We start from the raw sequence: 20,472 nt of genomic DNA on the forward strand, positions 1-20,472 counted from the left end.
AAGTTTCATGTTGTTAAATGTTTTTTTTTAAACAAATATGAAAAACTAGAAATGTTTTTAATAATTTGTTAAATGTTGTTAAAAACTACAAATTTTGTAAAATAAAAGTTATAGGAAAAAAATGAAAAATAGAAGTTATAGGAAAAATTTAGTAAATAAAAAATAATAATAAAACTGTAAAAAAAAAAAAATTCAAATCAATCCTGTCGGTTTTAACCGACATGATTGATTTGAATTATGGCCAGCCCTCTAGCCTTCTCCGATTCCGTGGGGCCCTCTCAGATTCCACAACCATCTGGCCCTCTGGACCCTTCGGTTGGAGATGGCCTCAAACACAAGTCCAGGGACCGAGTGCCTGAAGGAGAGTGATGCAAGGCTGACGTTAGCCACATTCTTAAAAATTTTGCGTCAGGCGCAAGCATAACACGTGCGCGTGGTGGGCCCATTACCGACAAGATTTCAGGCAGTAGGGCCCGCACTTTACAGGCTGTCTTAGCTGTTACTGGGTGCAATGTGGCACCCTCTTGGCTGTTGGATTTCAATGGCTCTTTTTTTTGGACTGTTTGATTTCCAATGGTAAAAAAAATTTCAAAACTCCCCCAACGGCTAGATGACGTGCCACAATCTAAGTCGTTCAATTCCAAATCAACGGTCCATATTTTTTCGCTTTAAAAATTAAAAATAAAATGAAAAAAAAAGTCTGATATGTTACCGTTATGCCACATGTCACAATCTGGAGGGTTGGATTTCAAATTTTCTGTAATCCAACGGTAGAAATTAACTAAGTTAATAAAAATTTAAAAAATGTTAAAAATTAATAAAAAAATTTGAAAAAAAATTTAAATAATTTAATTTAATTTTTCTATAAATACCTTATCATTATCTTCCACCTTACACCACACTTTCATATTTTCTCAAATACTTTCAACCACATTCCAATCTTTCTCTCAAAGTTTCTATATACTTTTGTTTCCAAAAAAATGGCTAATGATGCATGTACGAATTGGACGCTTATTGAAGTTGTACTTTTGGATAATGACACATGATGTAACGAGACTGGTTAAAAATGCTATCTGAAATTACAAATAAAATTAGTATTTTGTATTTTATAAAATAAAAAATACTAATATTTATTGTCTATTGCCATAACTATTCAGTTTAGGGGTAAAGATGCAAAAAACAATTACTGTTCATTAAAAATAATTACTATTCAATGAAAGGGATTCAATTACCAATTGCTATGGGGAGCCCTTACACACAGCAAGTGCTCTAAGTATCAATTTGGTTGATGGGCCTTGCTGACGAGGAGAGAGGATATAACACATGCATGTTTTGTTCAACCAAGCATGTGTTTGCTTTCTATATATAGATTTATTTTCTCGACAAGACATCCATTATCTCATGTATTAATACATGCTATTTGGGACTGCAAAGCCAAATACTTTTATTAATTGCAGATTTTTTTATTAAAATTACAACTGGAAATGCAAAAGCCAAAATTACTTTCTCTCAAATGCAGTCATAAATGATTTTGATTGTCATAAAACGCTTTTAAGTTATTCCAAAAGCAATCTCAAATATAGTTTTAATTTGTATCGTTAGCTTTTGTTGTTTTGATATTTAATTTGTATATGTATTGACTGAATCAATCTTATATATATGGAACAGGAATTACACGTATTACATATGTACGTCCCTTATTATTGCCTAGCTGTGAACAAGGTAAGAAAATCTTTTCGTTTCTATATATGATGAGTTGCATATTCATGTTTTGCTTAATTAAGCTATATATTGGTCTCCTCTTGCATTATCTTCTTTCTTAATTTCTTCTTAATTAAATTTGTTTCGGTTCTATTGAATCCAAATAAGCATGCCCTCCCCACCCCCCCCCTCAATTGACTTGGATATATAGGGCTTGTTTGTAAGTATTTTTAAAATGACCAAAAGTTAGCGTTTTTGGGGAAAATATTTTTGAAATATTCCGTTATGTCTAACGGAATATTCCTTGGTTCCGTTAGTCACTACCAGGCGCGTGGCCTACACATGGGTGTGCGCGTGGCCGTGGGCTAGGCTACGTGTGAGAGCGAATCCGGCCTTCGGCCGACGAGTGCTTGACACGTACGGGTGATCTATGACTTCATGTAGATCATTTTCGTATATTCAAACCTTCCGTTTGAGCAAAGTATGGGAGATTTACCTAGCTTTTTTGAATATGTCCTATTTAATTTAGGAAAGTGTTATTGAAACTCCAAAAATCTCATTCTACACTCCTTACAAGTGTATTTTTCTTTCCAAATATAGAAAGTTTGGAGTGTAGAATGAGATTTTTGGAGTGCCAATAACAATTCCCTTAATTTATTAGTTTAGTTATTTCACATATAGGTGAAAATGATCCCGAGGACGTATGAGGTCAAGCAAGGCTAGGAGGCTATGATCCGACCACGTATCAGTGACTGGGCATTTGTTTTCGTGTGTGTGTGTGTGTATATATATATTTATTTATTTATAAAATTTATAGTTTCCACAAATGCTTTTGAATCGAATTATGCATATCATGCCATTATTGTTTTTAGATTGATATTACGTTTATTATGCCATGACTAAATATGTTATAAGAAATGTTATATTGCTGTGAAATGCCAAAATAATCCTACGGGATGCATAAGTACGTTTATTATGTTGACTAGAATTATTGAATGGTTATGACATGTTTATATTTATGCATGTAGTCTGCTCATCATTGCTGCACCCTGGCGTTAGTGCTCGCCCGGGGCCAGGGCTAATCTTTCACTTGTATGTTCACCTCTGCACCGCATGCTCGCCTTGGATCCAAGTAGGTGCCAGTCTTGTTGTACAAGTTGCATTAGGCAACTCCGACTCGTAGGTGACCGCGATTATCGCTAGTCTTCACGTGATTGTAGCACTAGAACGTACTTATATAGTACACCCCCAATCCTGTTCATGTCAGAAACTATCTGCATGAACTCGTGTGCTAGTGTAGATTGATGAGCAACCTGTTTTCATTATTCTATCGTTGAAATATTGTAGTTTGGCATAGTTTGGCATTATTGTTTAATTACAGTTGTTTTCATACTTGTAAGTAGTATGATTTTATGGAAACTATACATGTTTTACAGCGAGAGGTTAGTATGTTCTGAAAAATAAATGTGTTTTATAAACCTTTGTTTTTGTGCCCACTCACCCTTCTGTTTTTTGCCCCTCCAAGTCCTAGATAGCAGAATTATTCTTTGGCGTACGAGGATTAGCCGGCGATTCTGACATATCCCTATTTAAGTGTAGGGACTTATCCCGTTGTGTACTAAGTACTTAACTAGTTTCGACTGCACACTCTTTGTCATTTATGCTCTGAATATTTGTATTCTATGGGTTATATCCACTAATGCGCACTCACTTTATTAGTTTAAATAAGTTCTAGTTTCGGTTTTAATTTATTCACATTTTTACATCACCTACACCTTTGGTTACGTCACCTTCGGGTGATAGCCAGCATAACTCGACTCCGGTTGGGGTGTAACAACATAAACTTGCAGAAGTTTAAAATTATTATCCCATGCATGCATCATACATCTCTATCTATGTAAAGTCTTCGGAAGGATTTTGAATCTAAAACCAAAATTAGTTAACCTCAAAAAATATTATTAAAAAAAAAGTTCAGTGAAAAATAAAACTTGAGGCTACAACCGTTGTTCGACAATTAGGAGCGTAAATTTTACACGGAGAGAAAAATACCGCTTTGGGTCTAAATCCAAAATTTTAAGATTTAGACCCATAAAAAATGTCGAAGGGAATAAAGTCTAAACGTTTGAGCTAATTAATAACTTTCAAAGTCATTGAGTTGGATAAGAGTGAAGAATTTGATATATTAATTCAAAGACAGAGACAAAAGGGTTCTCACTTAAGGAAAGAAACTCAGGTAATAAACCATTTTCATACCCTTCGATCTCTTACGAATCTGATATTCTTGGTCGTTATCTTGCCATTTCTGGAACGGTTTTACTTTTTCAAATTGTAATTTGTTTGGTTCATTAACTAAACCACCAAATTCCATAGTTTCTCCAGTTGGATTTTGTGACATCCCACATCGCCCAGGGGAGTGATCCTTATATGTATATTCCCATCCCTACCTAGCACGAGGCCTTTTGGGAGCTCACTGGCTTCGGGTTCCATGGGAACTCCGAAGTTAAGCGAGTAGCGCGCGAGAGCATTCCTAAGATGGGTGACCCATCGGGAAGTTCTCGTGTGAGTTCCCAGAAACAAAACCGTGAGGGTGTGGTTGGGGCCCAAAGCGGACAATATCGTGCTACTGTGGTGGAGCGGGCCCGGGATGTGACAATTTGGTATCAGAGCCTAACCCTGGCCGTGGTGTGCCGACAAGGACGTCGGGCCCCTAAGGGGGGTGGATTGTGACATCCCACATCGCCCAGGGGAGTGATCCTTATATGTATATTCCCATCCCTACCTAGCACGAGGCCTTTTGAGAGCTCACTGGCTTCGGGTTCCATGGGAACTCCGAAGTTAAGCGAGTAGCGCGCGAGAGCATTCCCAGGATGGGTGACCCATCGAGAAGTTCTCGTGTGAGTTCCCAGAAACAAAACCGTGAGGGCGTGGTTGGGGCCCAAAGCGGACAATATCGTGCTACGGTGGTAGAGCGGGCCTGGGAAGTGGTCCGCCCCGGGCTGGGATGTGACAGATTTACAAACTTTGCAAAGAAAATTTGCACACACAAAACTACTTGCCACAATTTCTTTAAAAATCAACTAAGAGCTTATTGATTTTTCTACGCAAATCATAATATATATATATATATATCTCGATTTCCGTCACAATGAGTGCTCGAACATTTGACAAAATACCTTAAAGAATGACTCAGATAAAATTTAACTAGACAACGCTTGAGCATCGTTTGTCCCAACCTCCACCCTAACATGACTACTAAGGGTCTAAATCTTTCTAACGAAAAAGTTAAAAGTTAAGAACATCATGAAAGCATGGTTTGGATTAATAGGAAAAGCCAAACCTCAAAGCTATATTTAAAAAAGTGATTAGGGAGGATTAAGAGAAAGTCCTAAGATGTAACCTAAGTAAGGGATAATGTAGATTAATTAAGAAAATGAACATATTAAACAAAGAGGAAGGGACTCGTTCTGCACACGGGATAGGTGGATATTGCTATTGGGCAGATGCATCCACAGAGGCATGGAAGCATATCAGTGAACCCTAGATACATGGTCACTGCCACGTGTCTGGTTTTGTGTAAATTATTATTAAAATCCCTAGTTTGTCTGGTGTGAATGAATGGCTAAAATGGAAAAAAGAAACAAACAAAATTGAAAGATAAGATACTCTTCGGCTCTTTTTATCTTTTAATCCTTTGATTCGATTCCCTCAAGCCCATAAACTTTTTAGTAAGCCATCAATTGAAGGGTCCCCCTCTTGGAAACCCTAAAAAGTTTTAACCGCTAGATATTTGCAATTTCATTTAAAAATGGTAAAATGAAAAATGAAAACCTTTAACCTCAGCTTTCTAATCACTAAACAATATAAAATAAAAGTGGAGACCACACGATATTTATTTTGTAGGTGTTCAACTACCTCATTTTGATAAGAATTACTTACACCGCTTATACTGTTATGACATACATTATTATGTGTGTTAGTTTCTTTATCATATAACAATACATTATTAACTTTCTTTATCATATAACAATGCATTATTAACTTAAAATGTTGTCACAATGATATACTAATTCATGAATGAATAACCTATCAGAAATTCATTTGGTCTACTCATTCCGCTTTCACATTATTTTTGAAATTATCAACCTTTCTCATAAACTATTACTTTCAACAAATTATTTTTGAAAAAAAATAATATAGATTTTAGACATCAAACTAGTTGGATAGAAAACACATAAAACATAAAACTAAAAATAATTTTGATTCAGGTGAAATTTTAAACATCTTATATGAATTATTATTATTTTATTTTCATATAATTTAGTAAGTAACTTTAACGAAATTCAAATTCAGACTTCTAATCTTCACTTACTATGACAATAGGGAAGTGAAGAATCAAAGAACTTATAAACATGAGAAGTAAGCAAGGGAAATCGATCAATCACTCTCCTAGTTGATCCAGTTTATGGTCTTCAAGGTACTTGATCGCAGGTTTACAGTGAGACTTACGTCGTTTTCTTTATGTGTTTGTAAACATAAAGAAATTATGAATGAGAGTAATTTTCCTCACCATACACATGACCTGCATCCAAAACTAACAAGAAAAATATCATAAAACCATAGCGCTGGATGGCATCATCGGTTACAAATTAATAAACTTATCATGTAAATTAACCAATTAAAGGGTCCTACGTTAAACAACCAATTAAAGGGTCCTCTAGAAAAATCCTAAAAAAACTGTAACTGCTCCTAGATTTTTTATATTTCATTTATTTTAAGGAAAGAAAGATAAAATGGAAATCTTAGTAATGTCTTGGGTTGGGTTTTTTACAAGTCAAAAAGCGAAGGTCTTTTTGGCTTCTTAAGCGCTTGGGTTCCGCCACCCGCCGCCTGGGGACACAAGAACAAAGGAGAGGCCTTTGGTCCTCTATCTTGTATTCCAAGTCCTTCTTTTCGTGTTTAACGAGAGCCATACCAATCTCTCCCCCGTTTCCATTATTTCCACAGAAAAAAAGTGCAAAAAAGAAGAAGCAAAAGAGAAAAAGTTGCATTGATTTTGCGGTTTTCTATGGTTTTGGCTTTGGTTTCATACTCTGTGTAGATTTTTGGCGATACCCAGTTGAGTATTTATCTGATAGTTTGTGAACCCACATCAAATTCCAGAGAGCAAAGCTTAGGAGGGGACCAAGCCCTTTGTAAACACCGCCATTGTTAACAAGGTTTGATTTCTCTCTCTCTTTTTTCATTCCTCTTTATCTATCTAGCCTGCACCCATAATATCTATGCAGATTAGCCTCTCATTGGTAGGAAAATTTAATTATTATTCTTTGGTTTTATCAGACAAAAACACCAACTGGGTCTCACTGGCTATAACTGATTAGCCTATAAGTAGTGCTAGTCTTACTTGTTCTTGCTATTACATTTATTCTGCATTTTTTGGGTCTTAGACATGTTGGGTTTTCTCAGATTTTGATAGCATCAGTAAGCAGAGGGAGGTTCCTTTTTTGTTTGTGGAAAAGATACAATTTTTGTGACAGAAATAGACAAAATGAAGTACGTGTTGGTGACGGGTGGTGTTGTTAGTGGACTCGGCAAAGGGGTCACAGCCAGTAGTATCGGATTGCTCCTCCAAGCCTGCGGCCTTCGTGTTACATCCATCAAAATTGGTACCTTTCTCTTTTATAGAGTGTTTTCCCAGTTGGTTTTGTTTTAAATGTGCAACTTTTCGTGTTGTTTTATCCTTTGGATGTGTGTACAAAACAAATTTGCAAAGCTTCTTTTTGTTGTATTAGGACTGGTGTCTTTTTTTATCAATTCCGACATTGTAACAGTACAATTTTCTTCCACTAGCTTGAGGGCCTGTTTGGGATTGTTTGTGGAAGGGATACAAGTTCTTTCTGACAGCCAATAGTGTTTCTGACTCGGTTGGCATAAATTTTTTTAAGGTTCTTATGACTCATAGAAGTGCTTTCTGCAAAAGCACCTGCCAAATGCATTTTAGGAAGCACTTCCAAGTAATTTTTCAGGCAGCACTTCTGATTTAAATAAAATTTTCAAAGTGTTTATATGCTACAAGTGTTTCTGGAGAAGCGATCCCGAACGGACCCAACTCTTGAATATAGTTCTGTTATACTATTTTTGGATGCCAATTTCTCTGATGGAGAAATTATATTGAAATGTGTGTTTTTGATGCATCGAACTTATTGGGTATTTTACCACATATTCTTATACAATTTACTTTTATTTTTATTAAACAAGGGAATTTTGGTGCTTCTTCATACTTTCGTACCTGCTAATGTGAAGTTTTATCTATGTATGCAGATCCTTACTTAAACACGGATGCAGGGACAATGTCTCCTTTTGAGCATGGGGAGGTGTTTGTCTTAGATGATGGCGGCGAGGTAGTGTGCCTGATAAATGGATTTAATCTTGCATGCTGTTCTTTTAACTTTTGTGGGTTTTGGTGGTTTCTGTTGTTAAGGTAGAATGCTCTGGGCATGACCTGTTTGTTTTGATTTTGAAGGTGGACCTTGACCTAGGAAACTATGAGCGGTTTCTAGATCTGACTTTGACCCGAGACAACAATATCACGACTGGAAAAATTTATCAGGTTATTTTACTTGCTCCTTTTGGTTTGTGGAGATATGTTTGAAGTTTTGATATAACTGAAGAATCATTTAAGCCATGCCAAACTACTTTCATCATTTCAATTATTATCTTGGTTGTTTTCAGTCTGTTATTGACAAGGAGCGAAAGGGAGATTATCTTGGAAAGACTGTCCAGGTCTAAATCAACATTCTTTTTTTTTTCACCTTCCAATATTTGAATAATTTTCCCCCTTTGTACCTGACTTTTATTTCTCCCTTCACACCAGGTTGTTCCACACATTACAGATGCCATCCAAGAGTGGATTGAGCGTGTGGCAATGGTACCTGTGGATGGGAAAGAAGGTCCAGCTGATGTTTGTGTCATTGAATTGGGTGGAACTATAGGTACATTAAAATCTGTTAGTTGTTTAGGATGAGGTATTTTCCTATTGCTAAATAGTTTAAATACAATCTTATCGAAATAGATTAAAATAAAAATTTGCTTCCCATATTGCAGGGGATATCGAATCAATGCCTTTTATTGAGGCCCTTGGCCAGTTTTCATATCGTGTAGGTAAGGCAACGAACGTGATCAACATAGCTTCTTGTATTACATATATGTATATAAATTAAATGTGTTATCTCTTTGATTTAACTGGTTTTCCTTCGGAAAATGTTTTTTGTTGTAGGACGTGAAAATTTCTGCTTGATTCATGTCAGTCTTGTGCCAGTTCTCAATGTTGTTGGTGAGCAGGTAATCGAAACAGTGTCTATTATGCTATATTATAAACATTGTGCAGGTTATTAGTAGTTATCAGTTCCACTGATCTGGAACCTGCCAAAGTATAGTGTATGCATCTTTTTGACTAATTTGCAGTCATATACCTGCTCTATTTAACTTTTTGTTTAAATATTGAATTTGTAGAAAACAAAGCCTACACAGCACAGTGTTCGGGTACTCCGAGGACAGGGTTTGACACCTAATATTCTAGCTTGTAGGAGTACAAAGGTCTTGTCTTCTGCCTTCCTCTCCAGATCTCTTTTTTCAGTAGTTTGTGGCTGCAGAATCTCAAGTTTTCTTTTTGTCTTTGACAGCCACTTGAGGAGAACGTTAAAGCAAAACTCGCTCAATTTTGCCATGTGCCGGTACCATAACGATATAATATGAATGCTAAAGTTTCTCCTTTGACTTTAACTGTTATTTACTAATTAGGTGACGGCCTTATGCAGGCTGAAAATATTGTAACTCTTTATGATGTTCCAAACATTTGGCACATCCCTTTGCTTTTAAGAGTAAGTACGGTGCTTTTGAAATAAATTTGGCAATATACTTAATTACAACAAGAAAATTTTCACTCTGTCTTTTTCTGTTTTCTTATCTTTTGGTCTTCTGTTGTCACAAATAGGACCAGAAGGCACACGAAGCAATCTTGAAAGGATTCAACCTTCTTGGGTTTGTCTTGCAAACTCATTATTTGTTTTCCTTATAATATCTTGCTCTCTTACTTGCTGCATGGATGCTCCCACATTCTACGAGTAACAATTATATGCTGCTTCAAACTACCTTTTAACCTTCCCTTAATTAACAGTGTTGCTAGAGAGCCAAATTTGAAGGAATGGACAACCAGGACAGAAATTTCTGCTAATTTACATGATCCTGTGGGTTTTCAAGAGTTCCTCAATTTTGGATTTGATTTCTTTTATTTATGTAATACCATTATCTTGATCTTAACCGTTCGTATGCTTTACAGGTCAGAATTGCAATGGTTGGAAAATACACAGGTCTTTCAGATGCTTACCTCTCTGTTTTAAAGGTAAATCGTTTTGTAATCTCATTTTTATTTTATTTCAGACCTCTTATACCATGAATTGCATAGTATAAAAATTGTGAGATCAGATTCTAATATTTAGCTTCTTGTTCCAGGCTCTTTTGCACGCTTCTGTTTCTTGCCGCCGCAAACTTGTTGTAGATTGGGTTGCAGCAGGTGACCTTGAAGATGTTACTGCTGAAGAGGTTGGCGCTAATTTAACTTTCCATATTGCCATAAATTTAGTTTAGCGAAACAAAATCTTCCCCAATGAAAAGCATTTTTGTCCGCTCTCTTAATATTTTTAATTTACTAATTTAATGCTTGCAGGCCCCTGAGGCTTACAAGGCTGCATGGGATCTTTTGAAGGTGATCCTTTTATAATAATCGTTTCCGTTGATGGTCATTTTTCATGATGTTAAATTGGCTGTATATTCAGGCAGTAGTTCCTTCATTGATCCTCTAAATGGTCTTCATTACAGGGTGCTGATGGTGTTCTAGTTCCAGGAGGGTTTGGAGATAGAGGAGTGCAAGGGAAAATTCTTGCGGCCAAGTATGCTCGCGAAAACAAAGTTCCATACCTTGGCATATGCCTGGGAATGCAAATTGCTGTCATTGAGTATGCACGATCTGTTCTTGGTATGGCTGATGCTAACAGCACAGAATTTGATTCCGAAACTACAAGTCCTTGTGTCATATTTATGCCAGAGGTATGCAATTCTATACTAGTTCATAAGGTGATATAACTTTTATACTTGAATGGCTCTAGTTTTTCTAAAGCTGTCTTCCTTTCAACTGGAAGGGTTCAAAAACTCATATGGGAGGAACTATGCGTCTGGGGTCTAGGAGGACTTACTTCAAGGTTAATGACTGCAAATCTGCAAAACTGTGAGGACTTCGAATTGATTTAAGCTAACATCTTATATATACAGTACATATATGTATGATGTATGTGTCTTCATAAACTTCATGGACCCTGTTCGTCAATCATGCTAATATAGCAATTTGTTTTGGGTTTATGTTTAGGTACGGTAATGTGGCATCTGTTGATGAACGACACCGACATAGATATGAGGTAAGTTTTGTTCATGGTCAGCACATGTAATTTACATGCATTCTACATAGCTGACATACGATGATAAAGAAGAGGAATTGTCTTGAGTTGTCTTCTCTTTCATGAAGCAGACTTTGTGTTATGTGTAGGTCAATCCTGATATGATATCGCAACTTGAAAATGCTGGTTTATCATTTGTTGGAAGAGATGAAACTGGTCGGCGCATGGAGGTAACCATACGTTGATGGCTGTATATGGATCCAAGTTGCTGAACAATTCTTTTACTTACGAAATATAAATATTTAAATAAATGCAGATTGTTGAGCTCCCTACACATCCATACTTTGTTGGCGTTCAGTTCCATCCTGAATTTAAGTCAAGGCCTGGGAAACCTTCTGCTCTGTTCTTAGGTACTTTTTTGTTCTTTTTCCTCTTTTTTGGTCTGAACTATATTTCGGTCAGGCCATGTTACATTCATGAAACAATGATGCTATCGATAAAGGTTGCAGCTATGAGAAAATTCTTCTGTCAAGTGTTAGTTACTCTGTTATGTTAATAACTTATCTGGATGATTTAGTAAGACATCCAGAGGTCTGGATGAAATTTTGGTTGCATCTTTGTGAAAGTCTCCGAATGCTTAACTTAGGGTACATTGCACCAAATAAGACAATTGTGCTTTACACCAGCTCTTCAGCACATGGGGATGCACTGCGGAATAAGTGTAGAGATCACTTTAGTTTTTTTTATGTGAGTGGTTCATTGTCAGAGAACGACAATGGTTGTAGCATAGCATTGGCCGTTCTATCTGTTTTCTGTGATCAGGAAGCTTGATTTTAAGTTGCGTCTAGTTTGGCTAACGGGATTAATTTCTTGTTCTGTCACACTCACAGGACTAATATCAGCAGCATGCAGGCAACCGAATACAATCCCACAAAACAATGGCCATCTACCAAAGCCAGTTGCAAATGGGACGAGTAATGGACATGTGACAGTGAAACCCCACCAAAACGGACACGCTTTCAAGCCATCCAATGGCTCCCTAAATGGTGTGTATAGCAACTGTAATGGCGTCCACTTTTGAGAGAAAAGTTGGTGATGGCATCGTGGTATTGTTTTCTCCGGAACTGCTTTTGGTAGGTGTCGGTTATGTGTACAGACGGTGAGTATGGGTAGATGGTGTAGCGCTAGAGGGCTTGTCTTCGGGATGAAGCTGGATTTTGAGTTTTTGAACGACACAGCTGGTAACTCCAAAGAAGATTTGGCTTGGAAGTTTGATGTTGCTCCCTTGAACTGTCTTGGTTTTTTTGCTTCTTTTAATATATGTGAGGACTTTTGACAGTGTTGGCCTTTGGCAAAAGAGATTAGAGGCAACGTTTTCAGTTTTCAGTACATGTTTTTAAAGAACATGTTTTGTTTAATCTGAATAATTACCAAGGACTGAAGATCTGTGTTCCCCTGTGATGGCTTCTTTTGTTCCCTTTTGTTTTACATCTTTTGGATATTTGGACATTGGAAATGAAGGGGTTTGTGGTTTGAAAATTATCTTTGGAGGAGTGTTACCGACCACTAATTTGTATTTTTACTCTATTTACAATCTTACACTTTTCGGTGTCGCAAGCCCTTTTTTTTTTTGGGATTGAACTCGAATGCAAGAAGACAGATACACTGCCCTACCAATTGCTTGAACCACGCACAACCCATCTGTAATTTTATAAAAATGTGACAAGTCTGCCAAACTGCCAATTCATCACTCTATTCAAACTCGTTCTAAGATTTGTTGTCTGCTAATGCTTTTAAAATGATGAAGTGTTTTTCACTTTTACAATGAATTCGTTGCAAAAATATTTTTACCAAAAGCACTTTCAACAATTTTAAAAGCACTTTCAAATGAGCCCGATTTAAAGACGGACAAGAAGCACATTTGCCGAACTACTTTCATTGCATAAATATCTGTTGACTCATAGCATCGGATATGGAAATTGGCGTTTTACAATTTTTCACCTTCTGCAGTTTATGAAAAGCACGAAACTTCCTCATTTAAGAGAAAACGAGGGACGTAAATGTAAGACAGGCAGCAAATCATGCCATGTGAAGGCAACTACAATTACGGATTTGATAAGTTGTACAAGGGTTCTTGAATGATGGATTCAACGTTCCAATTCCGTTCGGCGCTGCTGGGTTCCGCGGTGGATATCCGTAAGTTCTTCTTGTGGAAGTCGTATAGAGTTCGCCGGTGGCCAACGCTTATATATGTTATGCCTGCCTTTTCAATCTGCTGATATAAATGAGCCTGCCAAACCGGGAGATCATCATTATAACTTGGAATTATATCATGTTATCTTCATAGTGATTCAACAACTATGCTTCTAGGCCTCATGGGAAAAAACTGAAGCAGGTGGACATCGTATGCATATGATATCGAATGAGTGGTACAAAACTGAAACTTCGAACAGACTTGGAACAAGTTCAGTACCCTACACTTCAACTTTTTATAGACCAGATTATTCGTTTCAGGTGTTCGTGTGCATAGCGTGAAATTTAACTAACTGTTGCATGTATGGCATCCATTCCATGCCAGTAAACGGTTAATGAGGTTTAACTATAAAGGCGTCCAATACGTTAGAGATAGTTCCTGAAGATGCTTTGGACTGAAAAGTCCAATACATGTGGGAAGGACTAGGAAGATGAACAAAAGAATCTTGAAAGTCTTAGGAAAGAGCATGGTAGTACCTCATTGGCTTCATCTAAAGCACTGGTAGATTCATCCAGTAGAACCAACTGTGGTTTCGAAAGCAGTAAACGTGCAAAAGCAAGGCGTTGCTGCTCTCCAAGGGAGAGAACACTAGACCATTCATATGAAGTATCCAAACTACTGAATCGGGATAATATGTAGCCAAGTCGGACATCCTCCAAAACCTGTATCAGGTCCTCCGTTGTGGGCTTACTAGGATTTTCACTCATATGTTCCGAATTTGGTGCCTGCATCAAGAAAGGAAGTGACCCTGCAAGAATTACAAAACAATTGTCACAGCTGAATAACAGCTTCCTCAGAACACATACCATGATATATGATATACTGAGATTAATACGAAATAACAAATCTACACGTTTAAAAACTTCTATACATGTGGCAAAAGGAATTGAAGTACATACCAGTTGGTTTAGTACTGCCCGCTGTGGAAATCGCATCCTCAGCCCATGTAGGATAAAGTAACTGTTGGCGAAGTGTTCCCAATACCATATATGGTCTTTGAGGAAGGAAAAATATGCCTTTATAATTCCTATTTGAGGGCCTTCCAAGTTCCCCATATTTATCATTACCAGTATCTACCTCAAGATGTGCCACACCAGAAGAAATGGACGGTTGATTATCTTCTCCGTCCTTCACATAGAATATGATTTTTCCTTTTCCAGTACTCCAAAGACCAGACATAGCTCTCAACAAAGATGTTTTACCGCTCCCACTTGGTCCTGTTACCTGTTCAAATGATCATGTACCGGAAAAGCTGTTCAGCACGCAGTCAAGATATGTTTAGAAACTAAAGATAAATTCAATAGAATAATGGAGTTACTAACCAATAAATGCTCATTCTTGTTGATTACCAATGACAAATCCCTAACCAATGTAGTACCACTTGGAGTCTGCACAGTCAAGTTCTCTATATCCACTAACATTTGTTGCTTTTCTATGGGAATGGATCCATTTGACTCCAGTTCAGATAAACTTTTGACGTTACCATATATAAGACGTATCCCTTCTGAGGGGTCTGAATGGCGTTCCAAGTTGCTGCTATCCAACACATCGTCAAATTCACCTGTACATGTCAAATATCACTAGGTAAATAAGTTTATAAAGTTAAAACACATCTCCGACAGTATAGATCTCCTTGCGTGGAACCAGAAGAGAAGGCATTGCCATATTGGACATCATAAGTAAATTTATTAACGAGGTCAGACAGAATGATAAGATATATATTATTACGAATCTGTAAACGATAGAATAATCTAATTAACCTGAAGAGTAAACTTCAGAACTTCCAAGTATGAAAGATTTTGTTTTAAAAAAGTGGTAAGTACAACATAAAAGCTATGGTGAAGAGTAGAAAAGTTGAGATGAAATTTTGGTCACATTCTAGTAGTTTTTGCATCCCTAGTCATAACAAATATTATTGAAGATGGCTTCAAATGCCCTGAACAAATACAAAAAGTTATAACTATGTGGTCAAATGATGTCTGTAACTATCTGACTGAATCAAAGAAGACATTAACCCTGTATAGAGATTAGAACATCAATAAGAAAACGTGCCATTATTCTGTCAATTTCTTTCTAGGGAGACTCTAATCCACATTCGTTCAATTTTAAGACCCCGTTATATCATGCAAATTAGACAGCTTCCTTATAAAGTTCTATCTGGTCATATCAAAGTAACATAACAGATACTCGTTATAGCAGATATATAAATAAAGATACAGAGACAATACCAAGTCGATCAATTACAGCTGAAAATGCACTGATAGACTGAAATTGGTAGACAATAAGGGAGAAGTCTCCAAGAATATGACTGAAAGCAGATACTGACTGATTAATGACACCAAACTCAATTTTGCCTGAAAAATACATAGGGGCAACAACAGCAGCGGGAAGAATCTGAATAATATAGCGGTATCCATTGGTGAAAAACTCGAGATTTCTTGAAGATATCAACAATTTCTGCAAGGTCGGAATATGAGTTAAACACAACCAACTGGATGTGCATGGCATAACAATCTACATGCACAGTAATTATAAAGCAGTAAAACTACTAAATGCAAACAGAACATCATGCTCTAGATCAAACCTCACAGGCATTTGTGTACCAAAATTAACTTTAACAGGAAGTCCTAAGCATAACTGTATAATTCTTAGGCCTAATGATACAGCTCAGCCTCGGGAATGAGGCACAGATATCACTGGAAAAAAATTGTTTTTGTTGATTACCAAAGGGATAGAGGTGACATCAACAGAGAGTAATATAAGTTGAAGTTGTGTAGGATGCTTTGTTGTGATTAAGTACACACACAAAAACAATAATGCATTGCATCAACTTAAATTTGTGAGAGAAAAAGGAGTCCTCAGCGTAAAGGCTAATGACTGCATGCAGAGAAGTGAAAACAGAAGAAGATAAAAGTTATTCATACGCTCAGATTATCGAAAGCACTTGTGAAGCGTTGTAGCAAAAGTTGCATTTCATTTGCTTCACCACTATAGAAAGCAATGGATTCAGCATTTTCTCTGACGCGCACGAGCCCATAACGAAAATCAGCTTCCTTTTTCTCTTGCATGAAGTTTAAAGAAACCAAATCCTGAAAACACAGATACAGCATTCTCAATAAACCGAGTTTCAATTGCATGCATGGGAAATATTTTTTCTGTTAAACAGGGAAAAAAATTACCTTTCCAAGAAAGACACTTATAGCTGTTCCACCAATTGAATATACAAGTAGAACAACAAACAGCGGAGGATAGATACCAAATAAGATGTTACTGAATGAGATGAGATCTATCACAGCATTGAAAAGTGTTAAGGCGAAGGATAGGGCAGTCCCTGTGAACGAACTCAGATCGTCAACAATGCGCTGATCTGGATTATCGATGATTGATTGGGATTGAATTTTGTAAAAGGTTTGGTTGCTTAAGTAACGATCCATGTAATATTTTGTCATCCAAGATCTCCACCTCAAAGAAAGAGTTTCTCTTGCATAATCTCGCAACACAAAAATCTGCACAAAAAGTTGTCAACACAAGAAACAAATATATCAGAAGACCAGGTCATTGTTCCAACTTCCATGTAACTGCACAGGCAAACGAATCAACAGCATTCATACGAATACAAACCCAATGGCAACGATCAAAATGCAAAGAAGTGGAAACTTGTGAGCAGAAACACCGGAAAAACTATATGCATCTAACAGCTTTAAATTTTTTTCCAGTGTGGGTTGCAATTTACTGACACAAACCTATGGTAATAGTTTCACCATTCATTATTCTCATGTTGTCTTTTTTTGAAAATATCTTAATTATAAATTGCAAGAAGCTGCCTTTTGTATTCTCCTTTCTGGTGATTACAGAAGGATGGAGGCGAAGACGAAGACCCGAAAAATTGGGAAACAAACAAAGCAGAGGGAGGGATACCTAAGTGAAAGTGCAGCAAGCAATTGGTGCTCACCGGAATTCCACCAGCAAAGGCACCCAAGTAGTAAAACAGCTGCTTCGTGAATTGTTCTTGATCCTTGTCTTCAAATCATCATCAAAATCCAATTGTTCAAGCAAAAAGGAACAAAATTCAGTACAAATTTTAACTTAATTAATCACCAATAAGATTTTAACAGATTAGAGAGAGAGAGAGAGAGAGAGAGAGAGAGAGAGAGAGAGAGAGAGAGACTGGCAAGGGCGTTATAGAAGTCACGGCCGAGGAAATTGAAGCCGACGCTGATGCCGGTAGTGGCGAGAGTGAGAGCGAAGACTGCGCCGAGCTGCATCCTCGCTTGCGCCTTGTCGTCGGAGGACCAATAGGGAGCCGCCACCTTCCAGAATCTTCGGAGGAGCGTCTGCAGTTCAGGCACCTCCCTTTGCTGCAGTAATGCGACCAACTCATGAGGAAGAAGTCGAAGGAGAATCAAATCAAAGAGAAAAAATAGAGAGAGAAAGAACGGACCTTTTCTGCAGCTGGCGGAACTGGCGTAACGGGCGGCGGCGGTGCAGAGCCCGAGGCGGATGCGCGGCCAGAAGATCTCGAAGAAGAAGGTGATGATACGACGTCGTGGCTCCTCTTTCTCCTCCTCATCATCCAATTGCTGCTTCTACCAGTGCTGGACATGGTGGACAATGATGGAGATCTGGAGAAGAGGATCCAATTAGCATACGACGGCGTTGGTCCTCTTTCGACTCCGACGCTAACTCTCACTCCAAATTGGCGGTGGTTGGCGGAGTTATAGGCGGAAGATGAGCAGAGTGAGAAAGAGTGTGTTGGTTGTGCCTGTATGATCATTTTTTCCATTTTTTTTTCTTTTCCCTCTTTTAACTAACTTTCCTTTTATTCTCCAGTGATTGATTTTCCTTCCATCCAAACAGGTTTTTTTGTGATAATTTGATTACTTGCAAATATCAAATGAGTGTATAGTTACAGTGCAGATTCTCAGAAAAATATGGATTATCCATTTCAGCAAGTTTTCATCATACGAATGATCCCAGTTATGCCACGCCATCATGCCACCCCTCCCTCGCATTTCCATTTTTATTTTATCCAGGGTACTTGTGTTTTACAATATAGGGTCTAATTTTGATAGAAATATCCGATTTTGACCCATTTTGATTTAAAAGAACGGATTCAAAATCATTATTCTAAAAATTGGCGCTAGTCAAAATCACTGTTTTTAAAAATTTCCGTCTAGCATCGCTTAAGCTCCATCCAGACGTTAGGCGGTTGGTTACCGTCTCGATTAATGCTTAGACGTTTAAAAATTAAGAAATGACATATAGACCTACTGAGGCGCCGGTCTAGACCTACTGAGGCGCCGGTCTAGACCACCTAAACCCACTTAGACATTAGCCTAAGTTCCGACTTACTTAGATAAAAAATAGATAACTTTCATTTTGCATTTAATTTTTTCAATAAATTGTAAGAGACTTGTTGAATACTTAAAGGAGCACACATTATATATTTGTTCCCCATGTTTTCATTATGTTCCAATAGTTCATAATATATATGTCATTCTATTTTGTAGTTTATGATGAAATTATCCATATTTTAAGTATAAACAGACACTTATTTACACGAAATACAATATATTTAATTAAATCCGCTTAGTCCGCCTAGGCGCCCGCTAGACCCAGCCTAACCGCCTAGGCGCCAGGTCCCAACCCGCCGCCTGACTAGTGCCTAACATCTTGTAGAACCTTGTTCAAAACTGAAGTTGAAATTTTGAAATCCGAAAAAACAAAACAGGAATTGAATGTATTTAATAGTTCGAACGATTTATCGAATTCTAGGTTGGGACTGACAGGGCTCGAGCCAATAGCTTTTGTCTTGACAAGGGTTTCTCTCTGATCCAAAATTTCGAAACTTGCATTACTCTATTATGTACACTTAGTTATGTACTTACTGATTTTGAATTTATAATACAAAGTTCTCAAACATGTAATATTTTTTCAATTACAACTCCCTTGAATCCATACATACAAAAATGAGAATTTGAAATACTCTAAAATTTGTATTATGTAAGGGATCCATGACGATGAGATACTTTTTATCTTGGTATAGATGAATCATACAACTCCCATAATTTTGAACATCGGTGGCGGCTAAAACCATGGATTATGACAAGCAAATCATATTCCGATCGCACATCAGAGGTTTAATTTCCTGATGTTCAATTTTTTCCCTCCATCAATGGCGTAGCCAGAAATCATTCGGTTGGTGGGCTAAGCTAAAATTATTACTACAAAATCAAGATTTTAATCCTATGTTGCCTACATAAAGTTATATAATAGTAAAAACTTGAATGTAGTAATTTGAAGCAAGAATTTTATGCTATGTTTTCTAGGTTTCTAGCCTTCAAAGCTTTCAAGTGAATAAAATAAGGAACCATTTGTGATATGGAAGTTTTAATTTATTACTATTAAATATAATATTGGTTAAAGTGATGAGTTTATTTAACATCTATTAGCTCTTATTATTCTTAAAAATAGGCTTACTAATAAAAAATTTCATTTCTTATGTGAAATATGACAATTAAAAATCATAAACTAACCTAAAAATTAATATTTTTAAGCTTGAAGAACCAAACTCTCTCTATGCTATAGCCTAGGGGAGCCTTGTAATTGACTCCGCCCTTGCCCTCCATGTAGTCCCCTTTCGTATAGAGTTGTTATCGCTTGCTTAGAAATGTTCTAAACCCTAACTTCAATACCTTAATCCTAGAGTTGTTTACGCGTATTGATCCTTGGGTGCAAGCATTTATCGAAAATCCTTTTATAAGGAAAAATAATTTCCGCACACATCTTTTATTCAAACGACAAAAATAAACGTGTAGCGAAGAAAAGGGATGCGCGGAAGAGCTATAGGAGCTCGAACTGCTGCACAAACTAGAGGCAAACGGAACACAAAGAATAGCTAATTGAACGATTCATACAAGTATACTGTGTCAACAATGGCTCGAAAAGCATAATTCAAAGAGCATGGCAACAGAGATCGATAAATAACTCCCTAAGTTCTTCGTGCAAGGGACCTCACTGCTGTTCCTGTGTGAACTCATCTGTTATGACGTACTTGGTAGTTTGAAAATT

The 20,472-nt window shown here is 37.1% G+C and overlaps 2 protein-coding genes across 2 annotated transcripts; one reads left to right on the forward strand and one right to left on the reverse strand.

Annotated features, from left to right (window-relative positions):
* The first annotated feature begins 6,521 nt into the window (after positions 1-6,521).
* LOC137725293 (uncharacterized) lies at positions 6,522-12,689 on the forward strand. Its single transcript, XM_068463930.1, has 22 exons — positions 6,522-6,917; positions 7,165-7,364; positions 8,020-8,099; positions 8,222-8,308; positions 8,431-8,481; positions 8,573-8,690; positions 8,803-8,859; positions 8,975-9,039; positions 9,211-9,294; positions 9,381-9,431; positions 9,516-9,578; positions 9,692-9,738; positions 9,875-9,944; positions 10,037-10,099; positions 10,210-10,299; positions 10,424-10,462; positions 10,576-10,803; positions 10,896-10,981; positions 11,120-11,168; positions 11,297-11,377; positions 11,464-11,557; positions 12,038-12,689. The coding sequence occupies exons 2-22, from the start codon at positions 7,247-7,249 to the stop codon at positions 12,226-12,228; spliced, it is 1,812 nt and encodes a 603-aa protein (XP_068320031.1). The 5' UTR covers positions 6,522-6,917; positions 7,165-7,246; the 3' UTR covers positions 12,229-12,689.
* A 354-nt stretch (positions 12,690-13,043) lies between these two features.
* On the reverse strand, positions 13,044-18,416 carry LOC137726081 (ABC transporter D family member 2, chloroplastic-like). Its single transcript, XM_068464945.1, has 10 exons — positions 17,843-18,416; positions 17,570-17,759; positions 17,354-17,421; positions 16,581-16,907; positions 16,326-16,490; positions 15,630-15,858; positions 14,724-14,962; positions 14,301-14,625; positions 13,878-14,149; positions 13,044-13,437 (listed from the first exon to the last, which is right to left on the reverse strand). Exons 1-10 carry the CDS (start codon positions 18,182-18,184, stop codon positions 13,252-13,254), a joined length of 2,343 nt encoding a protein of 780 aa, XP_068321046.1. The 5' UTR covers positions 18,185-18,416; the 3' UTR covers positions 13,044-13,251.
* Between the last annotated feature and the right edge of the window lie 2,056 nt (positions 18,417-20,472).

Source organism: Pyrus communis, chromosome 2 (genome assembly GCF_963583255.1).
Source record: "Pyrus communis chromosome 2, drPyrComm1.1, whole genome shotgun sequence".
Classification (NCBI taxonomy): Eukaryota; Viridiplantae; Streptophyta; class Magnoliopsida; order Rosales; family Rosaceae; genus Pyrus; species Pyrus communis.

Coding starts and splice junctions, on each gene's coding strand:
- LOC137725293 (XM_068463930.1), top strand. CDS start 7,247: ATGAAGTACGTGTTGGTGACGGGTGGTGTTGTTAGTGGACTCGGCAAA. Junction 9,945..10,036: donor CTGCTAATTTACATGATCCT/GTGGGTTTTCAA, acceptor TATGCTTTACAG/GTCAGAATTGCAATGGTTGG. Junction 11,558..12,037: donor ACCTTCTGCTCTGTTCTTAG/GTACTTTTTTGT, acceptor TCACACTCACAG/GACTAATATCAGCAGCATGC.
- LOC137726081 (XM_068464945.1), bottom strand. CDS start 18,184: ATGGAAAAAATGATCATACAGGCACAACCAACACACTCTTTCTCACTC. Junction 16,491..16,580: donor TAAGTGTCTTTCTTGGAAAG/GTAATTTTTTTC, acceptor CTGTGTTTTCAG/GATTTGGTTTCTTTAAACTT. Junction 14,626..14,723: donor ACAAGAATGAGCATTTATTG/GTTAGTAACTCC, acceptor TCATTTGAACAG/GTAACAGGACCAAGTGGGAG.